At 53.5% G+C, this 21,616-nt stretch overlaps 2 protein-coding genes across 5 annotated transcripts in view; one reads left to right on the top strand and one right to left on the bottom strand.

The window, feature by feature from the left end:
• pcxa (pyruvate carboxylase a) overlaps window positions 1-21,616 on the bottom strand; it is an 85,452-nt gene that overhangs the window by 31,669 nt on the left and 32,167 nt on the right. For all 4 annotated transcript variants that reach the window (XM_072706500.1, XM_072706501.1, XM_072706502.1 and 1 more), the window contains exons 10-12: window positions 17,313-17,495; window positions 937-1,081; window positions 228-317 (exon numbers count right to left, since the gene is read on the bottom strand). In XM_072706500.1, coding sequence (XP_072562601.1) covers window positions 228-317; window positions 937-1,081; window positions 17,313-17,495 — 418 coding nt within the window. The remainder of the gene's footprint in view (window positions 1-227; window positions 318-936; window positions 1,082-17,312; window positions 17,496-21,616) is intronic.
• Window positions 2,738-10,894, top strand: lrfn4a (leucine rich repeat and fibronectin type III domain containing 4a). The gene is made up of 4 exons (XM_023803512.2): window positions 2,738-3,085; window positions 3,216-4,535; window positions 6,459-8,190; window positions 9,149-10,894. Exons 3-4 carry the CDS (start codon window positions 6,482-6,484, stop codon window positions 10,146-10,148), a joined length of 2,709 nt encoding a protein of 902 aa, XP_023659280.2. The 5' UTR covers window positions 2,738-3,085; window positions 3,216-4,535; window positions 6,459-6,481; the 3' UTR covers window positions 10,149-10,894.

Here is a 21,616-nt window from a genome sequence, read left to right as displayed (position 1 = left end):
CACCAGGGGGAGCAGGAGTAGCCATAGATGGCCCCCCCCCTGCAAGAATCCTGGCCCATGTGGGAGACATGAAACATTCATGGGTGAATGTGAGCAACAGGGGGCGGGGCCAGTGACGGGTGAGCACACGACTGGTCCGTGGGTGGGTTATGAGTAGTTGCGCATCGTGCGTCGCGCGCCATGTGCCAAAGAGGGGCGACGGGGAGGGGAGAGGAGGGCCTACTCACCGAGGGGCACCATGGGCACGACGGGGTCAATGGGTGATGGCTTGGCCTTGACAGGTATGGGCGTGGTCGGGCCGTTCACCATCACGTGACCTGAGGAGGAGATGGAGGGAAAGAGAGGGAGAGCAGCCATTTTAGACACACCCCCCCTTCTTGGCAAACGCGGCCGCCATCCTCGCCGTAAGACACTCGGGTGAGCTTGCGGTAACGGCACCGGCAATGCGTCACCAAAGGGAACCTCGCTTTGGCGGCAGCTGGTCGATACGTCGCCACTTAACGTATCGAATCGGAACGAGAACATCCCTTAGAGGAAGGCGGTGTCGATACTCCCTGGGGACATCCCGATTCAGGCGAGTGGGGGGGGGTTAGGGGGACACTAAACTCTCAAACAGAACTCGCGGAGTGGGGATTCATTAAATCGTGACCCCCAAGGTTATGGGTCTGAGTAATGAGGCCAATGATCAGTGACATATGCAGGGGCGGGGCCAGAGGGACAGCAGCCCCAGCTGAAGGCTGATTGGCCCCTGAAGCGCACCCTCCCCTGTCACTCAATGATTCAAAGCACCTCACTGGCTAATATGAGTGGGTCCTGCGTGCATCATTATGGCCCTCTTATGCACCCCAACTTGAGCACAGTGATCCCTACAGGCAGGCCATCTCATGCGTGGATGGGGGGGTGGGTGCTGGTAACAGAGCGAGGCGGGTCACGAACCCAGGTAGTGCAGCAGCTTCTGGGCCCGGTTCTGCACGGGCCGCAGGTTGAACAGCTCCTGGTTCTCGTCGATGAACTGTGTGTCCACGGTGTTGTAGAGGAACTGGTCGTTGCTCAGGACATTCTGCAGGAAGGGGATGTTCGTCTGGGGGATGGGGGGGAAAGAGTAGGTGGCGTGTCAAAAAAAAAAATTAGATCAGCGAAACAAAGTCCCGCACCCCTGGGAAATGGGGTTGGGTACAATCACAGTTCAGAGGAACCAGTAAAAAGCTGACTTACCTAACCTGGGGTGGGGCAGGAAAATTACCACACGCCACCCAGACCCCCCAGTAAAGGGGAGGCAGAGACACACAGGCAGGAGGACCCGCCATGACCTAATGATGAGGTGGGGGGGGGGGTGCTAATTTAACCAGCGTTAAAACAGCCGCCACAGGAAGCGGTCAATGTTTAATCGGCAGCCTGCATCAGTGTGTGTGCATGGCTCTGACCCGGCCAACACACGGGGGCGCAATGACACCCCACACCCCCCCCAGCAGCTGAAATGCCAGGCAGGCAGCTCTAGAACACTCTGGAACATTTTTTTCCAGGTAAGAGTTTCCAGTAAATCAGCAAGTGAAGGCGAGTTCCCGGCCCCCAGCGTCCGGGGGGCTTAAACGCGAGCCCTTCTAGAGTGTTCCGCGAGGCCTCGTTCCAGAGGACTGCACACATCACGGCTCGCTCATCACTTTCCAGCTGCCGGCCCACTAAACGACTCAAAAGGCTGACAAAACAGATTCGCCGCCCCCGTCCCCCCACCCCCGCCGCTACCTTATAATCGATTTAGACACGCTTTGGTGAACTGCCACGTAACCTTCTGTGCACGTGTGTGTGTGTGTGTGTATATATATATACGGGCCACTTGTCAGTCTCCAGCAGAATTTCCGTCACCAAAGGGTGATAAAACAGAATTAATAACTTTGAAAAGTAATAACGGGTCGGCTTTGCGGGAATCCCGAGGGAGACAGACGCTAAGCCACGAGCAGCCAGCATCCGCACCGTCCCCATTACGGCGCCTGAATAAACGAGCTATTCTCCCAGAATGCTTAACGCTGACCCTTAGCGTATTGACGATCCCACTGTTAGCATTCCTTATATGGCATTAGGGCGCAAATCGGTGGTTAGGAGTAGTTGCAGAACACCAAGGAAATCAAAAACCTAAAGAGCAGGTGTTGGACTGCGTTTAAAACCGGCTCAGTGCGGGTCCCGAGTCAGGGGCCCACCTAGGGTCCGAGACGGCGAAGCATGTGTGTTCGGCCCAGTCCATGCAGATAAAAAAAAAAGAAAACGGGGGCTGGTTTAACTCGAGACACGGCGGTGCACAGCACACGCCCCGCAGACGGGAGGCTGGGGGGGGGGCTCTATCCTCCCTCTTCCCCCCCGTATCCCTTCACTGCCCTAACAGTCCCTCTTTCATCCGAGATCAAGGGGACGAGTTTGTGGCAGAGAGCCACGCAGACCATCTGCATTAACCCCCGTCGACTGTCTCTGTGCTCCCAAAGGTTTCGGGACCGGTACCGGCAGGAAATGAACCAAGACTCTGTGGGGGTGGGGCGGGGGGGGGGGGGGCACAGAAATGCATTTAAAAAAAAAATGTTTCAGAGTCCAGATGAGACCACGCCTCAAGTCCTCCATCTTATTTGTCATCTGGGCACATTACAGCCTCCGAAAATTCTGCCCCTCTCTGCCCTCCCCCACCACCACTCCCTCGCCTCCCTCCTCCTTCCTCCGCTCCTAACCCAGTACTGCCTCGGCCACCCTCCGCCGTCTCTCTCGCTCTCTCGCTCGCTCGCTCTCCTCCTCTCTCTCTAAGCAACATTGCAGTCACACTCGCTCCCTGCACCAAAAGCCACAAATCACAAGCTCGACTCACACAGCGGAGGCAAGACGTAAAGGGGGGGGGGGGGAAGCACAGCGAGCCGACACGACAAAACCCGACGGGGGCTGGGGGTTGGAAAAAAAATAAAAATAAACCGGTGTGCACGGATCGCTATTTTTCTAGCTTGCATTGTTAGTGCAAACCTCCCCCCTCCCTCCCTGGCCAGGTTCGGATGGAGAGAGAGGGAATCGGCACGGACCAAGACGGACGAGATCGGATGTCTCATCGCTGACGGTTGGTTTGTTATGGGGGGGGGGGGAGTGAGAGAGATACAGCGAGCAACAGCTTTCGGGGGTGGGGGCACAGCTCTCTAAGGAGAGGGGATCCACGGATATTCTTTGTATTCCCCCCCTCCCCACCTCAGATGACCGAGACCGACAGGACGTGCCGGAGGAGCCGGGGACTGGAGCTGGGGGGCCACTGGATGGGACAGCGCTGCGCCCTGCTGGACGGAGGCAGGTAAAGCGCCCCCAGCTGTCAGCAGGCGGGACTTCGACAGCGGCGGTGAGAGACGCACATGCTCGCTGCCCCCTGCCTAACGAGGATAAAAACCGCCACGGAGCGCAGCGGGAGCGGCACCTGGAACTCCGCGCTCGGAGCTCAGCTCTGCCGGGAAGACTGACTGATCCGGCGCCTCCGACGAGCGACGCCCAACTGACGCCGAGCTCAGAGAACTTCCCACAGAGACGTTTCAGCACTCCCAGGTGGCTAACACCCCCCCCCCCCCCCCAGACAAGCAAACGTCGGACCGGTGTGCTTTACGACATGCTGGGGCTCGGAAGGGGGGCACCATGGGGCAACAGGGGAGCTCCGGGTTCGAATGCTACGTTTTCTCCAATTCTTAATAGCCCTTGTGGAGAGGGACGAAATACCAGGGGGGTCAAGGTGCACAGGAGTGACCCGTAGATCGGAGGCTGATGAGGAAGACTGATTTATTCCTGCACAGTTTGTTTATGGTCAGAGAAGTCTAACAGACTATTATAACAAGTCAGCTCTTGCTCTTTCCTGTCATTCGGCTCCGGAATCATCCGCAAACGATTTCTAGCGACGAAGGGAACAAATAGGAGCAGGCAGGTGAGAGAGAGCAAAAAAAGAAAAAAGGAAAAAAAGAAGAAGAAAATCCCTGAGCAAACGATGATAACGAACCGGAGCGAGAGGCTTGCGCAGGCAGGAGGACAAGAAGAAGAGGAGGCGGCGCGGGAATGAGTAAACGACAGCGGCGAGGAAAAGTGGAGGGGACAGAACAATAAGCTGCCCCCCCCCCCCCCCCCCCCCGCCGTGACCAACCGGCGCCGCTCAGGGACCGAGAGACTCCATAAGCCTATTTGGGGCGACCATGGGACCGTTTCCTTGTGGGATTAACGCTTCTCCTGACACAGCTTCAGCTGAGTGGGACTTAGGATTCCCGTAAAAAAAAAAAAAAAAAAAAGAATAAAACGTACTCTCGATTCCGTCTGGATTAAAACGGGGTCCCGGCCGCATCGGATCCGGACACTCTTGCGGAAAACGGGATTTTTTTCCCCTCCCTTTCTCTTTCATCTTTTTCCACTCCGGCGTAACGTGGTGAATGTGACCACTCCCTAAAGCGACGGCAGCACCTCCACATCCAGGGGATGTGCCGCGCTCCCCGACTCAGGAGGAACCGGCGATACGCGCAGCCCATGCGAAGATCCTGACGCCGGAGGTAGAGTATCCGCGACTTCCCAACCTGGGGGGGTGGGGGCACCGATAAAGTCCACATCTGCTGCTAGGGAGGGGTGGGGGGCACATTTCTTGGTGGGTGGGGGTGCTTCAGGGGAAAGCAGAGGCAGGCAAGTGCCCCACGTAGTCCACTGCGGGACCACAGAGCACCCAGGAGGGACACGTGAATCCGTGTGTCACTGCCGGGGGGCCACATGCTCACAGACACACACGTGCAGTCTCATCTTCAGACACCCAACTGCTTCATTATCATTCCCCTAGGGTTCCCCCCTCCACCACCCCCCCACCGCTGCCGGGCACACACTCCCGAACCTCACACCGCCGGTGGTAAATCGCATGACGCGACGTTTTTAGCTACGTGAATATTAGCAGATGTGAATCAAAAGCAAGCAGACCAGTCTTATTTAACACATCATTTAACATAATTATCAAACTTCTACAAGTAAAAACATTCGGCGCCTTTTTCTCCTTAGCTTGACAGGCACAGTTACACGTCTCACAATTTCCCTGATTTACAGCCTGGCTCCGTGATTGAATTTTAAGCAGTGTATTAAAAAATTATAATGGGACAGGCTCACTGGGGCCTGAAACACACACACACAGACACACGCTACGGGTCTGGATGGGAGGCTGCCGTGTCACTACAGAGATCTCCCATAAACACATGGAAAAAGAAGACTAACAAGGCTGCACTGTAGACTCAGACCCACAAGGTCATGAGTTTGAGTCCCAATTACCCTCACTCAGTCTTTCTTAGAGTTTTCATCTCATGATTTCCGCAGTTTATGTGAATTTATCTAAAGACTTAAGATTCTTGATTTGTCATATACACAGTTATACAAGTGCAATGTGTAGAGAAATGTACCCTGATTCGGTCCTTAGGCCGTACGATAAACTGCCCGTCGTTAGCGACTGGCATCGTGCACAAGGCGGCCCGTGCCCTGCGTCTAAAGCTGCCCATTTTATTGACTGGTGTGAAGTGTGCAGGTGTTTGGCCATGCTCGTCATGACCCCGGCCTGGCTAAGCATTATGGGAAATGCAGTGTGCAGGTGTATGGCCATGCTCGTCATGACCCAGGCCTGGCTAAGCATTATGGGAAATGCATGTATAATGCAAGACCCATAGAAGGTGGAGCAAGACGTTGCAAATTAGATTGGAAATTAACCTGGAGCCTCTCTGGCTCCATTTCAAATGACTTGCGATGCTTGCGATTACTCATGGCCAATCAATGGGTAAAGTGTACAGAATTCCTTACAAAGCACGAACATGGGAGGGGGGGGGGGGCTCCGTTCGGGCCTCTAAGGCCTCGGGTCGGATACAGGTCGGGCTCGTCTCAGATTTCATTTATCCGCAGGATTTCCACCATGAAAAGGATCTTCAGACCTACAAATGCTTTAAGTGTAATTCCTCCAGTGGTATCACTGTAACTCCTCCGGGCTCCGGGGATGCAGGCTGGCATTGTTTGGGTCGGTAAACCCGCATCTGGGCCCCGAGCGAGACCAACAGAGCCCAGGTGCCGGTCTTATCAGTATCCCACTGACCCCGCAGGTTCTCATCACCCTCTGTGTTTGAATTACAATGCTTGAAGGTGAACAGCACCACAGATTGAAATCCAATTTAATTCATTATTCAATTAGAACAAATGCTCTCTCAATGAAATGGCAGGTCTCAAAACACCACATTTGAATTACAAACCCAGAAAATGCAAACAAAATGCAATACAATAACCTTTTTAAAATAACTGTCCCTGCCTTCAGCTCGATATTAACATAACATCATTTCCTTCTGGGTTTTCAAAGAGGTCAATGCCCATTCCCTCTGGTAGCTGGAACATAATTAGCTAACGAATTAAAAGCAATGTTGACATGACTAACATTCACTAGCTCTGCTTCTGTCTGCCGACAGGTTCGAGGACACTTAAGGCTACCATGCCAAACGTCCCACCCCAACACCCTCCTGGAGAACCACACCCATCCCTGACCCTGGACCACCCATCCAGGCAGTCACGAATACACCCGCTATCCCGACATCGCCCTCCAAAGCTGATTCACCTGGACAGAGACACACCCATCCGCCAACCCGATGATGACCTCCACCTAACGCATAAAGCTCATCTCTGTCCAAAGCCCAATATTCCCTCCCCAAAGCAGCAGAGAACCTTAGGAATCTCTAGGTTCCACCCTTGTGCAGTCTTGTTGACCCTAGTGACCTGTACAGGCCTTCTGCCGGCCCCCATATTGGCGGGCGAGACCTGGGGCATGGTGTCCCACTGCCCCATCCACTGTGTGTGCCGGAACCTCTCAGAATCCCTCAGCACGCTTTGCGTCAACAAAGGTCTCCTCTTTGTGCCACCCAACATCGACCGTCGCACCGTTGAGCTCCGGTTAGCTGATAACTTCATCCTGGAGGTTGGCGGTGACGACTTTGCCAACATGACCGGCCTAGTTGACCTGACACTGTCCCGGAACACCATCCACGCCCTGCGGCCGTTGGCCTTCGCTGCCTTGGAGAGCTTGCGCTCGTTGCACCTGGACACCAACCGGTTGACAGTAGTAGGGCCGCGCGACCTGGCAGGCCTCCTCAACCTGCAGCACCTCATCCTCAACAACAACCAGCTGACCGATGTGTCGGGCGAGGCCTTCGACGACTTCCTGCCCACGCTCGAGGACCTAGACCTATCCTACAACAACTTGCGCAAGGTGCCCTGGGACGCCATCCAGAACATGGCCAGCCTGCACACGCTCAACCTGGACCACAACCTCATAGACCACATCGCCGAGGGCTCCTTCGGCGAGATGTACAAGCTGGCCCGGCTGGACATGACCTCCAACCGGCTGCAGACTCTGCCACCTGACCCTCTGTTCGCCCGCTCGCAGACAGGCGTGATTAGTCCCACCCCCTACAATACCATCATCAGCCTCAACTTCGGTGGCAACCCACTGCATTGCAACTGCGAGCTCCTGTGGCTGCGCAGGCTGATACGGGAGGACGACATGGAGACGTGTGCCACACCCTCGCACCTTGCTGGCCGCTACTTCTGGTCCATCCCTGAGGAGGAGTTCACCTGCGAGCCTCCCCTCATCACCCGGCACACCAATAAGCTTTGGGTGCTCGAGGGTCAACGCGCTGCGCTGAAGTGCCGTGCCATCGGGGACCCCGAGCCGGTCATCCACTGGGTATCCCCGGACGACCGCATTGTGGCCAACACCAGCCGCACCCGCTCGTACCGCAACGGCACGTTAGACATCCTGGTGACGCGGGCACGTGACGACGGCGCCTACACCTGCATCGCTATGAACGCTGCTGGTGAGGCCACCGCCCTGGTGGACCTCAAGATCATCCCACTGCCACACCGTGGCAACGGCACCACGCCCCGTGTCTACGGCCGAGACCCCGCCTCTTCTGACATCACTAATGGCAAGGGAGGCACCGACGGACCCGGGACCTCGGCTGTGGCCCGCAACATCACAGCGCAGGACAAGTCCTGGGGGAGGGGGGACAGCAGAGTGGGGGTGCTGGGGGTGACGTCGAGCACGGCGCAGGTGCACTGGCACCTCGGAAGGTCCTCGGGGGGCTACGTGGTGTGGATGTACCAGATTCAGTACAACAGCACTGCCGACGAGACCCTGGTGTACAGGTAAGAGTCGCGACCCCCCCCCATCTGGGACAGGCTGACGGAACAGCTGGTCCTGAGCCTCAGATGGCCATGACGCTCTTAACTCTTAGGCAGGTGAAGCACTGGCCTTAACCCCCCACCCCCCCAAACCCACAGCGTGCTGTGTCCCCATGACAGGGAAGGGACAGATGCCCGCTTATTGGCCTACTGGGTAGAACCACTGCCCCCCTCCATATGCATCACCTCATGGGGGGGGGGGGGAGGGAGGGGTGCACCTGCATGAAACCCGTGTTTTTAAAGAACGCTAGCGGAGTACAAAAAAGGAAAAATAAACGCAGGAGTGAGCTTCTTTCAGCGTCGACATGGAGGTGATGGTCATTCTCACAGCGGGAGAGAGTGACCGCGCGCGCGCGCGCACGCACGCACGCACGCACGCACGCACGCACGCACGCACGCAGCTCTCAACCCCATAATGTGGGGGCTGTGAAAGCAGCAAAAATAAATAACTGAAGACATACATATTTTATGGATTGATTCGGAAGGATGGCAGGGCCAAAAATAGGCCGACGGCGTGTAAAACATAAGGATGAGTGAAGGGGCCGGTCATCGCGAAGGGGCAGAGGACGGGAGGGAGCGAATTAAAAGCCGGGGGGGGGGGGGGGGAATCTAATGGGTTTTAACTGCTCGAGAAAAGTGATACACGGAAACACAGTTTGTTTACAAACCTTTAGCCGCGTTGTGGTTGGGGGGGGGGGGATTACAGCATGCCCACATCACAGACTCTAATCGACACCCCCCCTCCCACTCCCAGCACACCCTCTTCTCAGATCATCCCTTTAATTTCTGCTCCTGATAATTATTTCCCAAAGCCAGCCATCCGGTCGATTAGCCCTGGGATCCGTGACGGTCCCGTCCGCCGATTAAAGCGACTTTACCTGCCCTCAAGCTGTAATATCCGTCTCATTTCCCCCCCCCCCAGAATCCTGCCGTCGAGCACAAGCAGCTTCCAGTTGAGGAACCTGGTTGCCGGCGCAGACTACAGCCTCTGCGTGCTAGCCATCTTCGACGGCATCAGCGCCATGGCCTCCACCGCCGTCCTGGGCTGCGTGCAGTTCAGCACCAAGGACGGCTACCCAGAATGCCGCTCGCTGCAGGCCCACTTCTTGGGCGGCACCCTGACGGTGATGGTGGGCGGCGTGGTGGTGGTGACGCTGCTGGTGTTCACCGTCGCCATGATGGTCCGGCACAGGGCGTGCGGCGGTCACCACGGCGACGTGGGCGGGGCCTCCTTCCCGCCAATGCCGCGCAAAGCCATGGATGTCTGCCTGCAGACCAACGGCAATGGGGGCGTGGTAATGGTGGTGGTGCCCAACGGGGCTCTGCCACCCCCCCGGGGGAAGGGGCAGCCCCCCAAGCACAAACTCAAAGCCCCTCCACAGACTAAAAGCCCAGGGCAGGGCACTCAGGGTGGGGACAGCGCCGAGAGCGAGAGGCTCACACTCTACTACTCCGCCATGAATACCCCAGCCCTGCCACGGCTGGCCTGTGGCACCAGGAAGCACAGGGACAAAACTAGGGACAAATGCACGACCTCAGCCACTGGGGGGCAGTACAGGGTGACTGCTCGGAGGGCCAGTGTGGGCGGGGCAGCACTGGTTAAGCGGGGCGGAAGCCCCTCCCCGGAGGAGGCGTCGCTAACCCTTGCGGGAGCCAAGCGCAGCTGTTCCTTCGACATGGGCGAGATCGCCACGGCAACCTGCTATAGCTACGCCAAGCGGCTCAGCGTGATCTGGACACGGCGGAGCCAATCACTGCACGGCATGCTGGTGCAGTGTGCCGCGGCCACCACTGGGGGCGGGCCGGAGCACTATGCGCAGGCGCTCAGGCAGGGCTACCTACGCGCCTATAACAGCTCCAACTCCAACTCCAACTGCAGCGTGGAGGCCGACGCCGACGACCTGGAGGAGACGGTCGTCTAGGAGGACTGCCACCAGGGGGCGCTAGAGGCGCCCAGGCCGCAGAGGTTCACGAAAGACAGGGTTCATGAAAGTGGAGAGAGAGAGGCTACGATGAAGTGTGAAAGTGAGAAATGTGAGCACGCCCGGATTAGTAAGCACACGGAGGCACGTGCAAAGAGTGGAAAAATCCCACGTGGGCGTCGATCCATAGACAAACACCAGCCGTCGCATACCAGGTCATACATGCCTGCTCAGCTGTGATTCATGTTTGAACAAGCATCTGGAAAAGAGCTGAAGGACAATATTGGCAGAGACTGAAAATAAGGTTGACGGGACAACTTTCGGGAAGCGAGCAGAGCAGGCCAATGTTTAGCGAGGAAACATTTGTGTGAAGCACAAGCATGAAGCTGCTCTCCATGCCGCTGGGCGAGTTCATCCATTCACAGCAGAAGATGGATTTCCATCAAAGAATACGACATTTGTTTTCCTTTGTATAAATACATCATGTGCAGGTATCATCTCAAAGATTATAGAAGATTATGTAAAATTATGTAGAACTTTTTAAAATTTACTACTACAGAAAATGTTAACGAAACTCCTGAATAATCGTCACACGGATCAAGGTACAGTGTAACTATGAATGACACCCCACAATATGAATAACTGTGGTTTTCTTTTCCAATGTGTTCTTAATTTGCCAGTTATGTTTCTGTCAATTTACTATTCTGGTTGATTAAAGTGGATTGGTTTAAGAGCTGCCCCCGGTACATGTCATGTCCTGTCGCGGTTACTCCAGGTATGCCATTACCCACAATGCCAGAGGTGTCGGGACTGTTGGGGTATAATGAGCTAAACACAGCATGACTGGAAAGCCACCATAATCCAATCCTAACTAAGCGTTACCCTTCTAAACGACGTGCGATGAAATCCGTTAAATAGCACACAGGGAAGAAGCTTCTAATTACCGTGGCCAGAGTCATTGTATGCTGTCAATTACAGCCTGATTTAACCCAATAGGATTCAATGGGTGTCAGGATTAGATGAGCTGACTGACAGCCTAGGATAATTCCTCCCACTCTGGGATGTGAAGCCTCTTTTGTCTTCGCTAAAAAGTAAAATGGCAGCCCTTACATACCTATATTTGACACCTGGGACCACAGGAGACATCAGGGCCCTGTCAAGCAGCCCGTTCACATTTAACAGGGTACATTTTCACAGGACAATTCTCCTGAGGAATCGGAGAGATCATTTCTTACCTGATCTGGTGCCAGCGGAATCTGTACCACAGGGCAAAGCGTCATTAGACCAATTTACCACCAAAGGTATTAAAATGCGAAATGAAATAATAATAAAAATACAATTTAAAAAAAATAAACGCTTTATTTGTCTTTAGTACAAGTAATGCGTAAATACTTCAGAAATTGTGACGACCGGTAAATTAAAAGAAGCAGAAAGCTGGGCCTAATTGCACTGAAGAGAGAGATTTCCAGATTTCCACTGAAAGAACTATTAGCGGGTCAAGGAACCCTATCGTTTGCGGGCAGGACCGTGCAGAGAGGCGGCCCGCAAGAGGGACGCAGTAAACTTATGTCGGATAGGTGTGTTTATAGACCCGGAGTAGGAGACAATCTCACAACGGCCGTCTTCGGGTTAGGCAGCTGTCAGATTCCGACTATTTTGGAATGCACACGTACGAGATGATCCAATTGGCGATGGTTCGAGGGCTGTCCAAGCCTCACAGATAGAATCACGGATGCTGTGACATCAGAGACACCTCAGCAGTTATCTCTACCAGGACCAACGCACACGGGGGGGTGTCACAACGCTGAGAAACAGCGGCCCCCGCTGTGAAGCCACACCAGAGGCGCGGAGGGAGTATAAAAATGGTATCAGGGATCGTTTCGTAATCCTGGGAAGAACAAGGGCTGGAAGCCGGTGGTGGGCGGGATCACCGTGTCAATCATGTCCTGCTTTAACTCGGCAAGGACTAACCAATAGGAACGTATTGCGACCAGTGATTGACAGCACTTAGTCTCACCCACAGCCTCATTTCGCCCAATAAGAGTTGATATAGCAGATATTGGTTTTCCCTGCAGTGTAGAGGCACCCAGGGTCACCTGCAGGACAGGATGAGGGGTGGGGGGGGGGGGTATGGAAGCTGCAGATGAGAGCACCAGCAGCTTTGGAGGTGGTGGGGGGCAATGACACCCCCCGCAGGGGCACAGCACCGCCTGCAGACACTGATCAGAGATGCCAGGCTGGCGGGGGGGGTTTAATCATGCCACAGCGGTCGGTAACACCCCCCCCCCAACCGATGTGGCATGGAGCCCGGCAGCCTGTCAACTCCAAAGCCAGGCTGGGTGTTTTTTGGGGGGGGGGAGGGGGGGCAGAGGGTGGGCTTCCCCACCTGTCCAAACCCACCGGTGCGAGACAAGGGTCTGCCTCACCCCCCGAGCCAGGAGGCATGCAGAGCAGACGGGCAAAAGCCTTAGTAAGCATTTCCACGCGCCAGTACAGCTAACGGGGAGAGCAAACCTCACAGACTGTGTAAATTACCCAGAATGCTCTGGTGGTCTTCCGCTCCCCAGCCGCTATCCTGGTGACTCAACTGCTAGTCAGGGCATGTGGCAGACAGTGAGCCCCCCGGGGTAGTCAACCGCCCCACCGGAAGCCCAAAAGGGGCCAAGTCACCTGATATGCTATGACGTGACATTAAGGGGTTTGATTCTGGCCAGGGCACCACTGAGCCGCTCTCTGGACAAACCAGCCCCATGTCTCTCACCTGCCTATGTATCTACACTGAACTAAGAGTAACCCCCCCCAACCCCTTTCCCAGCACGCCCTTCACCTCCCTCGCCCCTCAGCTTCCGACTGAGCTCCCAACCCGCCGATCCCAAGGTCGCCGCCTGTCTCCAGACACCGTCTCCCTGCGGAGGGTGCCCCCCCCCCACAAAATCCATTTCAGAGGCCTTCAGCCGTGTCTCAGATAGCCCAAATGAGGGGGGGGGGGCAGATACAGGCAATAGTAGGGAAAAAAAAAACAAAAAAAAAAAAAGACATTCTGCCAATAGAGTCAGAAAAACAGAGATGGACTGAATAAGCAGAGACAAAGGGAGGGGGGGACCTCACACCCAGGGCACAGAACCTCCCCCCCCCCCCCCTGAACAAACTAATCACATTGTTCCACTGCGCTTGTATTTTTAGACCTGCACAGAACTCAGCCTTCGACGCCGGTCCACCTTTCAATCCCTCCTTTTTCACATCCATCCTCTCTTTCCGACAGTCCTCCCACAAACGCCGGAACCGCCCTGCCTCCATCCCTCACCCCTCACAGGCGGTCACGGCGATTTCTCCGGCCGTGCGCCCCCCCCCCCGATTAACGCTTCAAAGCCTCGCCGTTCCGGACCCGAGCGTACGGCACGGCCGCAAGGAACGGAGAGAACTGCACCACCTCAGATGGGAAATCTCAATAACGCCCTTTTCATTTCCCGGTAGCGTTTCTGGCAGGTTATGCGCTCTGGGGGATCGGTCACTCCTCAGGCAACACAAAACACTGCCAGCTGTCAGAAATTCTGCCTTTTTTAAAACCCAGTGCAACAAAATGTTTTTATACATTTTCTCGCCAGCCATCGAGCATCCAGCTTGTCAAGGAACAAAACAAAAAGCACAAATCAGTCCCTTTGGACACTTTTCTGGTTAGTAACTTGTACTCAAAATTGCCCAACAAACACAAACTGCCATTTCTGAAAAGATCTGAATGTTTTTTTCCCACACATGGATCTGCACAGCGCTCCTGGTAGGCCCAGGAGAGGAACATAAGCACCTGAATTAGAACTTGTGAGATCCTCAAACAGAGAGGAGTTGTTTAAATCCACAAAACCACAGGCTTCACCTCTCCCGCCCAAGACGAGCACAGACTCCTGCAGACCCCCACAATGCCATCATTATGGAGTCACCTAACTCCAATGATTGGTCAGCCTTAGTCTCTAGATAAACTCAACCCCCCCTTTATGGATGTAAATGATGGCCCTGGGGGTTGGCGGGGGGGAAGGAACTTAAACGGCAAGCTGGAGATTTTACTCGCCGATCGCTGATGTCGTCCGGCATGCCGATTAGTCCTAACGACGGGGCCTAAGGGGAGGGTCCCGCTTAATTAACATGCGGGCCGCGTCACCCCGTCAATGACAGCAGGCAGGATCCTTTTTCCACCTGCCCTGCGCTCGTCTATTTCCAAGCCCCCCCCCCCCCCCAAAAGGCCAAGTAAAGACTCTGCAAACACGCCCTGCATGCGAATAACCCTACGAGGTGACAATAGGACGCTCCCTGTCAGTGCCCCCCCCCTACTGTGACATCAGGGGTCAACTCCACTCCCCAACAAGGACGGAAGGACAAAATGGCCGACCCCTTGATTTGGAGGGGGGGGGGGCAAGCAGAGATCAGAGCGCCTTGACCACGTGGCCCAAACAGACGTGTATGACGCAGGGACCGGTGCCAAAGCGCATCCTCTGCATTCGTTGACTCCTACTGAGCTTCTCTTAAACCGCGTGATTCACGCGAGGAGCTTCTACACAAACATATACATTATGCTGACGCGTTCAGAGAGGGCGCCTGCCGGGACTCAAACCTACAACCACACAGCCCGAGAACCTTTCCTCGAGAGCCTCTCCTCACCCATATGACAAACATACGTCCACAAAACCAGCGGTACAGCAGCTCAGGTAGAGTATCTGCTGCAGCAAAAAAATATGTTTTGCCTTCTGGCCATAATATTACTGCTTGCGCTGCATAAAAGTTTCAGTGCTAGTTGAAGGCCCAGAAGAATTTTAATCCAATTAAATAATAATTAAAAAAACAGTTATTTATAAAAAAATTTTAAGAGAATCCGACTGACATTTGGTTAATATGGGTTACAGTATGATCATACATTCAAGCGCTTGCGACTGTTTACTTTCCACAAGATGCGATTTACATTTATATTGGAAAGGACGCCTGGTGCCCTCGCCATGCTGTGCCAGGGAACGCCACGTCTCCATGGCCGCTGTGCAGAAGCGAGGCCTCGCTTATCAGTCGGCGGCCGGACCGCGGCTGGATTGAGGGCTTCCAGCCCAGACACAACCACACCCCCGGCTATGAGTCGGGCAATTCCACTCCATACTGCTGTCATTGGTATTAGGGGGTTAAGTCCGCTCTAAAACAGACCTCCCCCTTCTACAGTACAACATGGGGACTGCGACTCCCGAACCAGCCCCACAAAAGAAACTCGAAGCCCCACTGAATATACACAGCGTACCGAAAAGGGGATATGACATTAATCAAATGTCAGAATCAAATGACACTGCTTACCGACAGTCCCCTCGGTTAAGCGGCTGCGATATCATCTAAAACAAAACAGAACCGACCAAACAAAAACACCCAGTTGCAACAAGCAGGAACACGACTACACCCCCCCACCCACCCACCCACCCCCCACTGACTGCTGAGCTCTTAAAAAAAAAAAAAAAAAAAAATGCAGCTTAAGAGGACAGAGAGGAAAGCAGAGCAGGGAGACGGAGGAAGAGACGCACATAAAAAGGGACTCGAGCGAGCGAGCGGCTGGCATGTGACTCAGCCGTGGCGCGGAATCCCACTACACTCGCGCAACGCGGCACTGACAGGGAAACGGCGCAACGCGGAGCGCTCAGCTTCCGCGCAGACCCCGGTCACGACAGCAGGCGTGGTTCGGCTCATACGGAACCAAAACAGAAGATGGAGATTTGAACAGTAGGGTGTTTTGCGAAACCTGGATGTGAGGGATTCGTGATGGGGGGGTGGGGAGGAGGAGGCTGAAAGAGCAGGTGGGGGGGGGGGGGGGGGGGATGTTACAAGTGAAGAGAAAAAAAAAAGATCTGACAAGCAAGATGTAGATAGGACTTTAAAATAAAAATATTTAAAAAATTCAGTCACCTGCTCCTAAAGTGACGAGTCAGGGCTACATTAAAAAAAGACAAAAAAAAAAAACCTCATAAAAAAGACATCTGGGGAGGACACAAATCCGCCCCCCCCCCCGGCATAACGTTACCTAATGCCATTAACACTACCCGAGTTCCCATCACCCCTATCATTGCTTTATTCCTTATTTGCTGTCCCTTTTCCACCAAACCCCCCCCCAAGCACTGCGCGTAATACACATGGAAGCGTGGTCACATGGCTCGGGGGGTGGCTGCACTGCATGTGAATTTGTCACCTAGTCGAGTCCATTTAGAGACGGCATTGCTAAAAGCATGGCGATACGCTAACAAGACACCTATTCAGAGACCCAACATCACAGGGCTGTCCGCACATGGCTCTGACACTCCTCCACATGTCACGTGACACCCCCCGCCCCTCCCACCACGATGGATTTCTGTCATAAGGTCTCTTACTACCGTGCGATAAGGACACACTTATACTGGGGGCCCCTACTTCTCTCGTTGTGTGCAGTTTGTAAAGCCTGATCTCAGTTTTCCATTTTTAAATGTTATTTTCCCTGTTTTCCCAGGATAAAATTCAGCAGGAGAGCACCATTAAATCACAACATGGGAAATTACCTGCCATGAAACATGTGCACCGTAAACTAGTTTTAAATCTATGGCCTTTTTCAAAAAACCTGTTTCTTTGAGAACGTTATAATAAGATGAGATACGTTTTATTGATCCCAGGGGGACAGGCTTTTATAAATAAAGTGATCTAGTTAAGTGCACAGTGTCATTAGGCAGGATGCACTCATTCTCACAGCCAGTCAGTAAAGAAGGTCAGTGAAGAGTTCCTGACTGCAGGATACGTGTCCATCAGCAGCTTTTTTTAAAAGGTGTCCCTCAGGGTTCAGTCCTGGGACCTGGTGTATTTGTTAGCAGTACTTATAAAGTAGAAATAAGAAGACTGTCAACCCATTCCCAAAAATATAATGCTTCTATATTTAAAAGGCTTATTTGCACAATATCAATGTTGAACAGAACAAACTATTTTAATAAAATCCAGTTAGCTGCATCTCAATTTAGACAGCAAACCACGTGGACTTGCACAAGCCTCTCGGAAGACATGAAGGAGCTCTAATTATTAGATTACCAAACAGGCCAGAAATCCAGGTGGAACCCCGATCTGATAATTAGCCAGTTCTTTGGAGCCGCATCAAACCAATCGCAAGCTAATCCGAGCCAGGGGGTGTACCTTGACGCCGCGGATGCGGAACTCTGCCAGTGCACGGCTCATCTTGGCGGCCGCTGTGGGCAGGTCCTTGCCGCTGGCGATGACCTTGACGAGGAGGGAGTCGTAGTGAGGCGATATCACTGCACCCTGGAAGGCAGAGGCGCTGTCCAGCCGGATGCCCATTCCCTCTCCACTGCGGAAGACCTGGACGGGGGGGGGAGGAATAATGGGCAAGGCAAGGGTTAACTCCACAGCTACCACGCAAGGGTAGAAATGGCCCAATCACAGGCAGCCAGCATTTCCTCACATTAAACAAGGTAACATTTGATTAATGTCAAGCAGATTCCTGTGAACATCTATCATGATAGTTTCATTGACTTGAGGCGTGTCTCTGTAGGTCACATTGGGGGGGGGGGGCTAGAAAAAGCTAGCTGAAAGTCGGTAGAGATTCACCAGCTGACTTCTCCTCCTCCTCTCCCTTCATCCTTCATCCAATCCACTCTTATCCATACGGAAGTGCTGACACGATTCCGTTTCAAAATTCCGATAAAGGAACAGTAGAGCTTATAGCCCCGAGAGTCACCAATTTCGCTCAATTACCCTGACAATTGGTTTGATTTAGCCTAACCGGAGGGAGGTCAATTCAGAACCGAGGAAGTACGTCTATAGAGCGCCCACGCCCCTGCCAGTTCCCCAAGCAAGGAACGACGACTCAGTTGGAGCCAATCAGGGGCATAAAAATGTCACGGCATGCTGCCTGGAGACGGCAGACGTGAAATGGAGCGCGGGAATGCCATTTGTGGACGCGGCCGTGCAAGTGGTCTGTCACGAGTTTGCAGGCATAGTCCATCCTCATCAAGAGAGCGAGCATTCCGGTGCTAAAGAATAACCTCTACCTTGACTACGATGTCCCCGGCTCCCACTGATTAAGATTTACATGGGTACGGTAGTTGGCTCCTCTCAAACAGGCTCCTGCAGCAACTCAACCTTCCTGCAATTCCAAGAGCCACTGAGATCAAGGGATTTTTCCTGAAGTGAATTCACATCTCAACAAAAACTCCGGTCTCCCAGCTGTTGGGGCAGTTTCTTATGACCCCCACCATGGAGGTCAACAATCGCTGCACCTTCAGATGAAACTTGCTTAGATTGGGTCTGCTGGACAGAAGTGGTCTTTATTTTTTTGTCCCACAATTACCAACAATTGGCAAAGAAAGGAGGAGACCACAGACTAAACTCCTAGGAGGTCGACCACAAGTCCACCTCCTAGGAATAGACTTCGCTGTACTGGGACATAATTTCAACCATCATCAGGACCTGCTACACTCAAAGTGCCTGCAGTCAGACCTTAACTTAAAGCTCAGCCACAGGACAGCAGTAAACCCAAAATTTCATCCTAAAAAATAAAGAGAGACCCATAAATATTTGAAATGTTCCTCTCCAGCTTCTGTCCTGGGCACAGTTCAAATTGCTTTGAACATTGCAGACTCCAGTCCACTATCCTCTGATGGGCAACACAATATTTATACGCCTAGACGTATTGAGCGTGATATTCCTTAGCTTTGGCTTTTGTTTTCTTTAAACACCAAATTGAGTGTTGCCCATTCGCATGCTAGCAAATAAGACGTACCTTCCGATCACACCTAGTGACATCATCCACAGCCGCCTTGGGACTAAGCGAGCAAATTCTGTCCTGAATAGACTGTCCTACTACTAGCATGATGTAAGTATAAAAATTTTTTTTTAAAAAAACGTGCTGCTCTCAGCACTCAGACCACACAACTTCATGCTTAGTACTGGTCCTTTCAAACTGGTGCTGACATCAGATCATCTCTGGCCAGATGGCTCCAGGTACGGTTAAGAGTGTGTGCGGGAGGGTGGCAGATTAGACCACTGGAATGCTTTGGCGGGAGTGGGGGGGGGGAAGGTATGAATCAAAATTCAGGAACCTTGGCCGAAGCCCTCAAAACACGATTATGCTAAACCTGCTCGCGTCTTCATTAACTGCCGGTTAAATTCGGGACAGACTCCAGAATTGATTCTCCAACTGGAGGCATTAAGAGGTCCGGGCCCTGCTTATCTAACGATGCCGGTTAGTGTGAAGGTGCAGGACCAGCAGAAGTAAAGCCTCGTTACAGAACTCCGGGCTTACACAATCTGCCCACCTCTATGTGGACAGTTCTACACTCAGTCCCAGTATATAGATCCACACCAATTCGCCCAGGCTTGTTTCAACATGGCTTCCCTTAATGACATTGGAGCTGCAGTACCTCCTAATGCGACACTTCCACATACATCAGCATTGGCGCTGACCCACTCGATTCCCTCAGGCCTGAGTGCTGCCTGACACAGGGAAAAAAAAATGCCAGCAACGTCACGGCCCAGTTGAGCGTCACCGGCTGCCTCGAGGGTCAAACGGAAGACCGTTTTTTTTTGCCCTTCGCCATTGCCAAACTGTCGGGCGGGCGTGCTGTCGCTTATTGAAGACAGAGGTGCGTATCAGTGCGGGGGGGGGCATAGGGGGAGGAGTGGGTGAGTTAAACCTACGTCCTCCTCCGCATGCAAGGCCCGTGGGATCAAGTGACATCATAGCGCCCACTTAGTCAGTAACGCAGCAACAACCTGGGAACTTTCCAGAAAGCTGGAGACTTCAGAATGAACCCCGTATACTGGCGGAGCAGTGCTTATGGGAACAGTGTGGAGGACGCCCACACGCTATAATCTTGAACCCTCTCATCTCTGAACATCTGAGAACAAGCTAATAATATGCATGGTTAGGATACGCAGTGAGGGCGTCTTACAGCACGAGCAGATGATGGCGGGGGTGATGGGGGGGGGGGGGGGGGGGGCATTCAGGGAGCCAAGGCCATCTCCTTGTCATGCCAATCGGCATCTCATGGTCACTCCATCAGACCAGTGGGCAGTGGCATCGCAACAGACTGAGAGCAGTCCGGAGGCGCACATGGAGGGAGACGAGGTTGATGGGGGGGGTAAAAAAGAAAAAAAATTCAAAAAAAAATAAATAGATAGATAAAATAAAAAGCATAGGTGCCGGAGCGCGTGACAAGCCGACCAGAACACATCCCGGTCGCCATGGCAACCAGACAATCCAAGATGGCCGGCAGCCAATCCCATCTTCCTCTTCGTAAATCCATCTGTGCCCCCCCCCTCCCAAAAAAAGTAGGTCACGACACCCCCTGCCTCTCCTGACAGCTACAGCAGCCGCCTCATATTCAGCTTTTCTAACCACCCCCCCCTCCCACAACACATTGCCTACCCCCCCCCCCCCAAAACCCTCAGATAAGACATCAAATGTGGCACTGGGCAAGCAAGCCGGGCCACTGTTGGCTGTAGCTACAGAGAGCCGGGGAACACTGGGCCCTTGTTCGCTGGGAACAAGCTAAAGGGAAAAAAACAAACAGAGTGCCTTTACACAGCTCAGCCCCTAGGGGGCACTCTCCCTCAGCCACCAGGCAGTGGATATCATTTACACAGCTGGGTGACTGAGGTCCAAGGATGCCACGTTCAGAGCTTGCGGCACCATCACTGACAACGTGACAGACAAGAGTCTGTGGACCAGAACACCAAGGCAGCAAGACGACGATGATGATCTGGCCTTAACAGGCTGGTGTCCGAAGGTGCTGTACCAAGCCCTCCTGCTGGGGTTCACCCGCTGTGACCCCATCCCAGGAATCAGAGGGTACGAGGCATGGGACACCCTGGACAGAATGACAGGCGTACGCATGCAGGAAATAGGCAGGACACCAGAGTACCCAAAGGAAACACCACACGCACACATTCAGGATTTGAACCCACAACCTTGTGGCTTGTGGCCTTTCAGCATTTTCTGTAACGGAACAGAAGTTTCAGGCCAGAAATGACGTAAAACGACCTTCAGAAAATCCAACTTTAGCAGAGAATGTCAAACAGAGCCCTTTAATCTAAGCCTCACTAATGAATGTTTTAATTAATATCTATGAAAGCGTGACACTGCCAAAAGGTGCTAGATGGGCCCTTAAACGTGTTGCTTAGCAACGCCACATCCAGAGATAACATCCATAAGCATCACATAAACATTTGTAAAGGTGTTACGAGCATCTTCGGCACAGCTGAGCCTTGTCGCTCCAGATTACCCACAATGCCCTTCCCCGGACCCCTTCTTCGCCGGATCGCCATGCTTAGGGCACCAGCGCGTCTCGGTAGATGCGGCCAGACACTTGCCCTTTGCACCGATGACCACAGAAAGGCCGACCGCAAGCGGAGCAGCAGAACCGCATTCCGTCTCCATTGGTAACCCTGGTGTTTGTCTACGTGGGGGGGGGAGAGGG

This window comes from Paramormyrops kingsleyae, chromosome 24 (genome assembly GCF_048594095.1).
Source record: "Paramormyrops kingsleyae isolate MSU_618 chromosome 24, PKINGS_0.4, whole genome shotgun sequence".
Classification (NCBI taxonomy): domain Eukaryota; kingdom Metazoa; phylum Chordata; class Actinopteri; order Osteoglossiformes; family Mormyridae; genus Paramormyrops; species Paramormyrops kingsleyae.
Note: the sequence above shows the minus strand (reverse complement) of the source record. Positions and strands in the feature narration are given on the sequence as shown.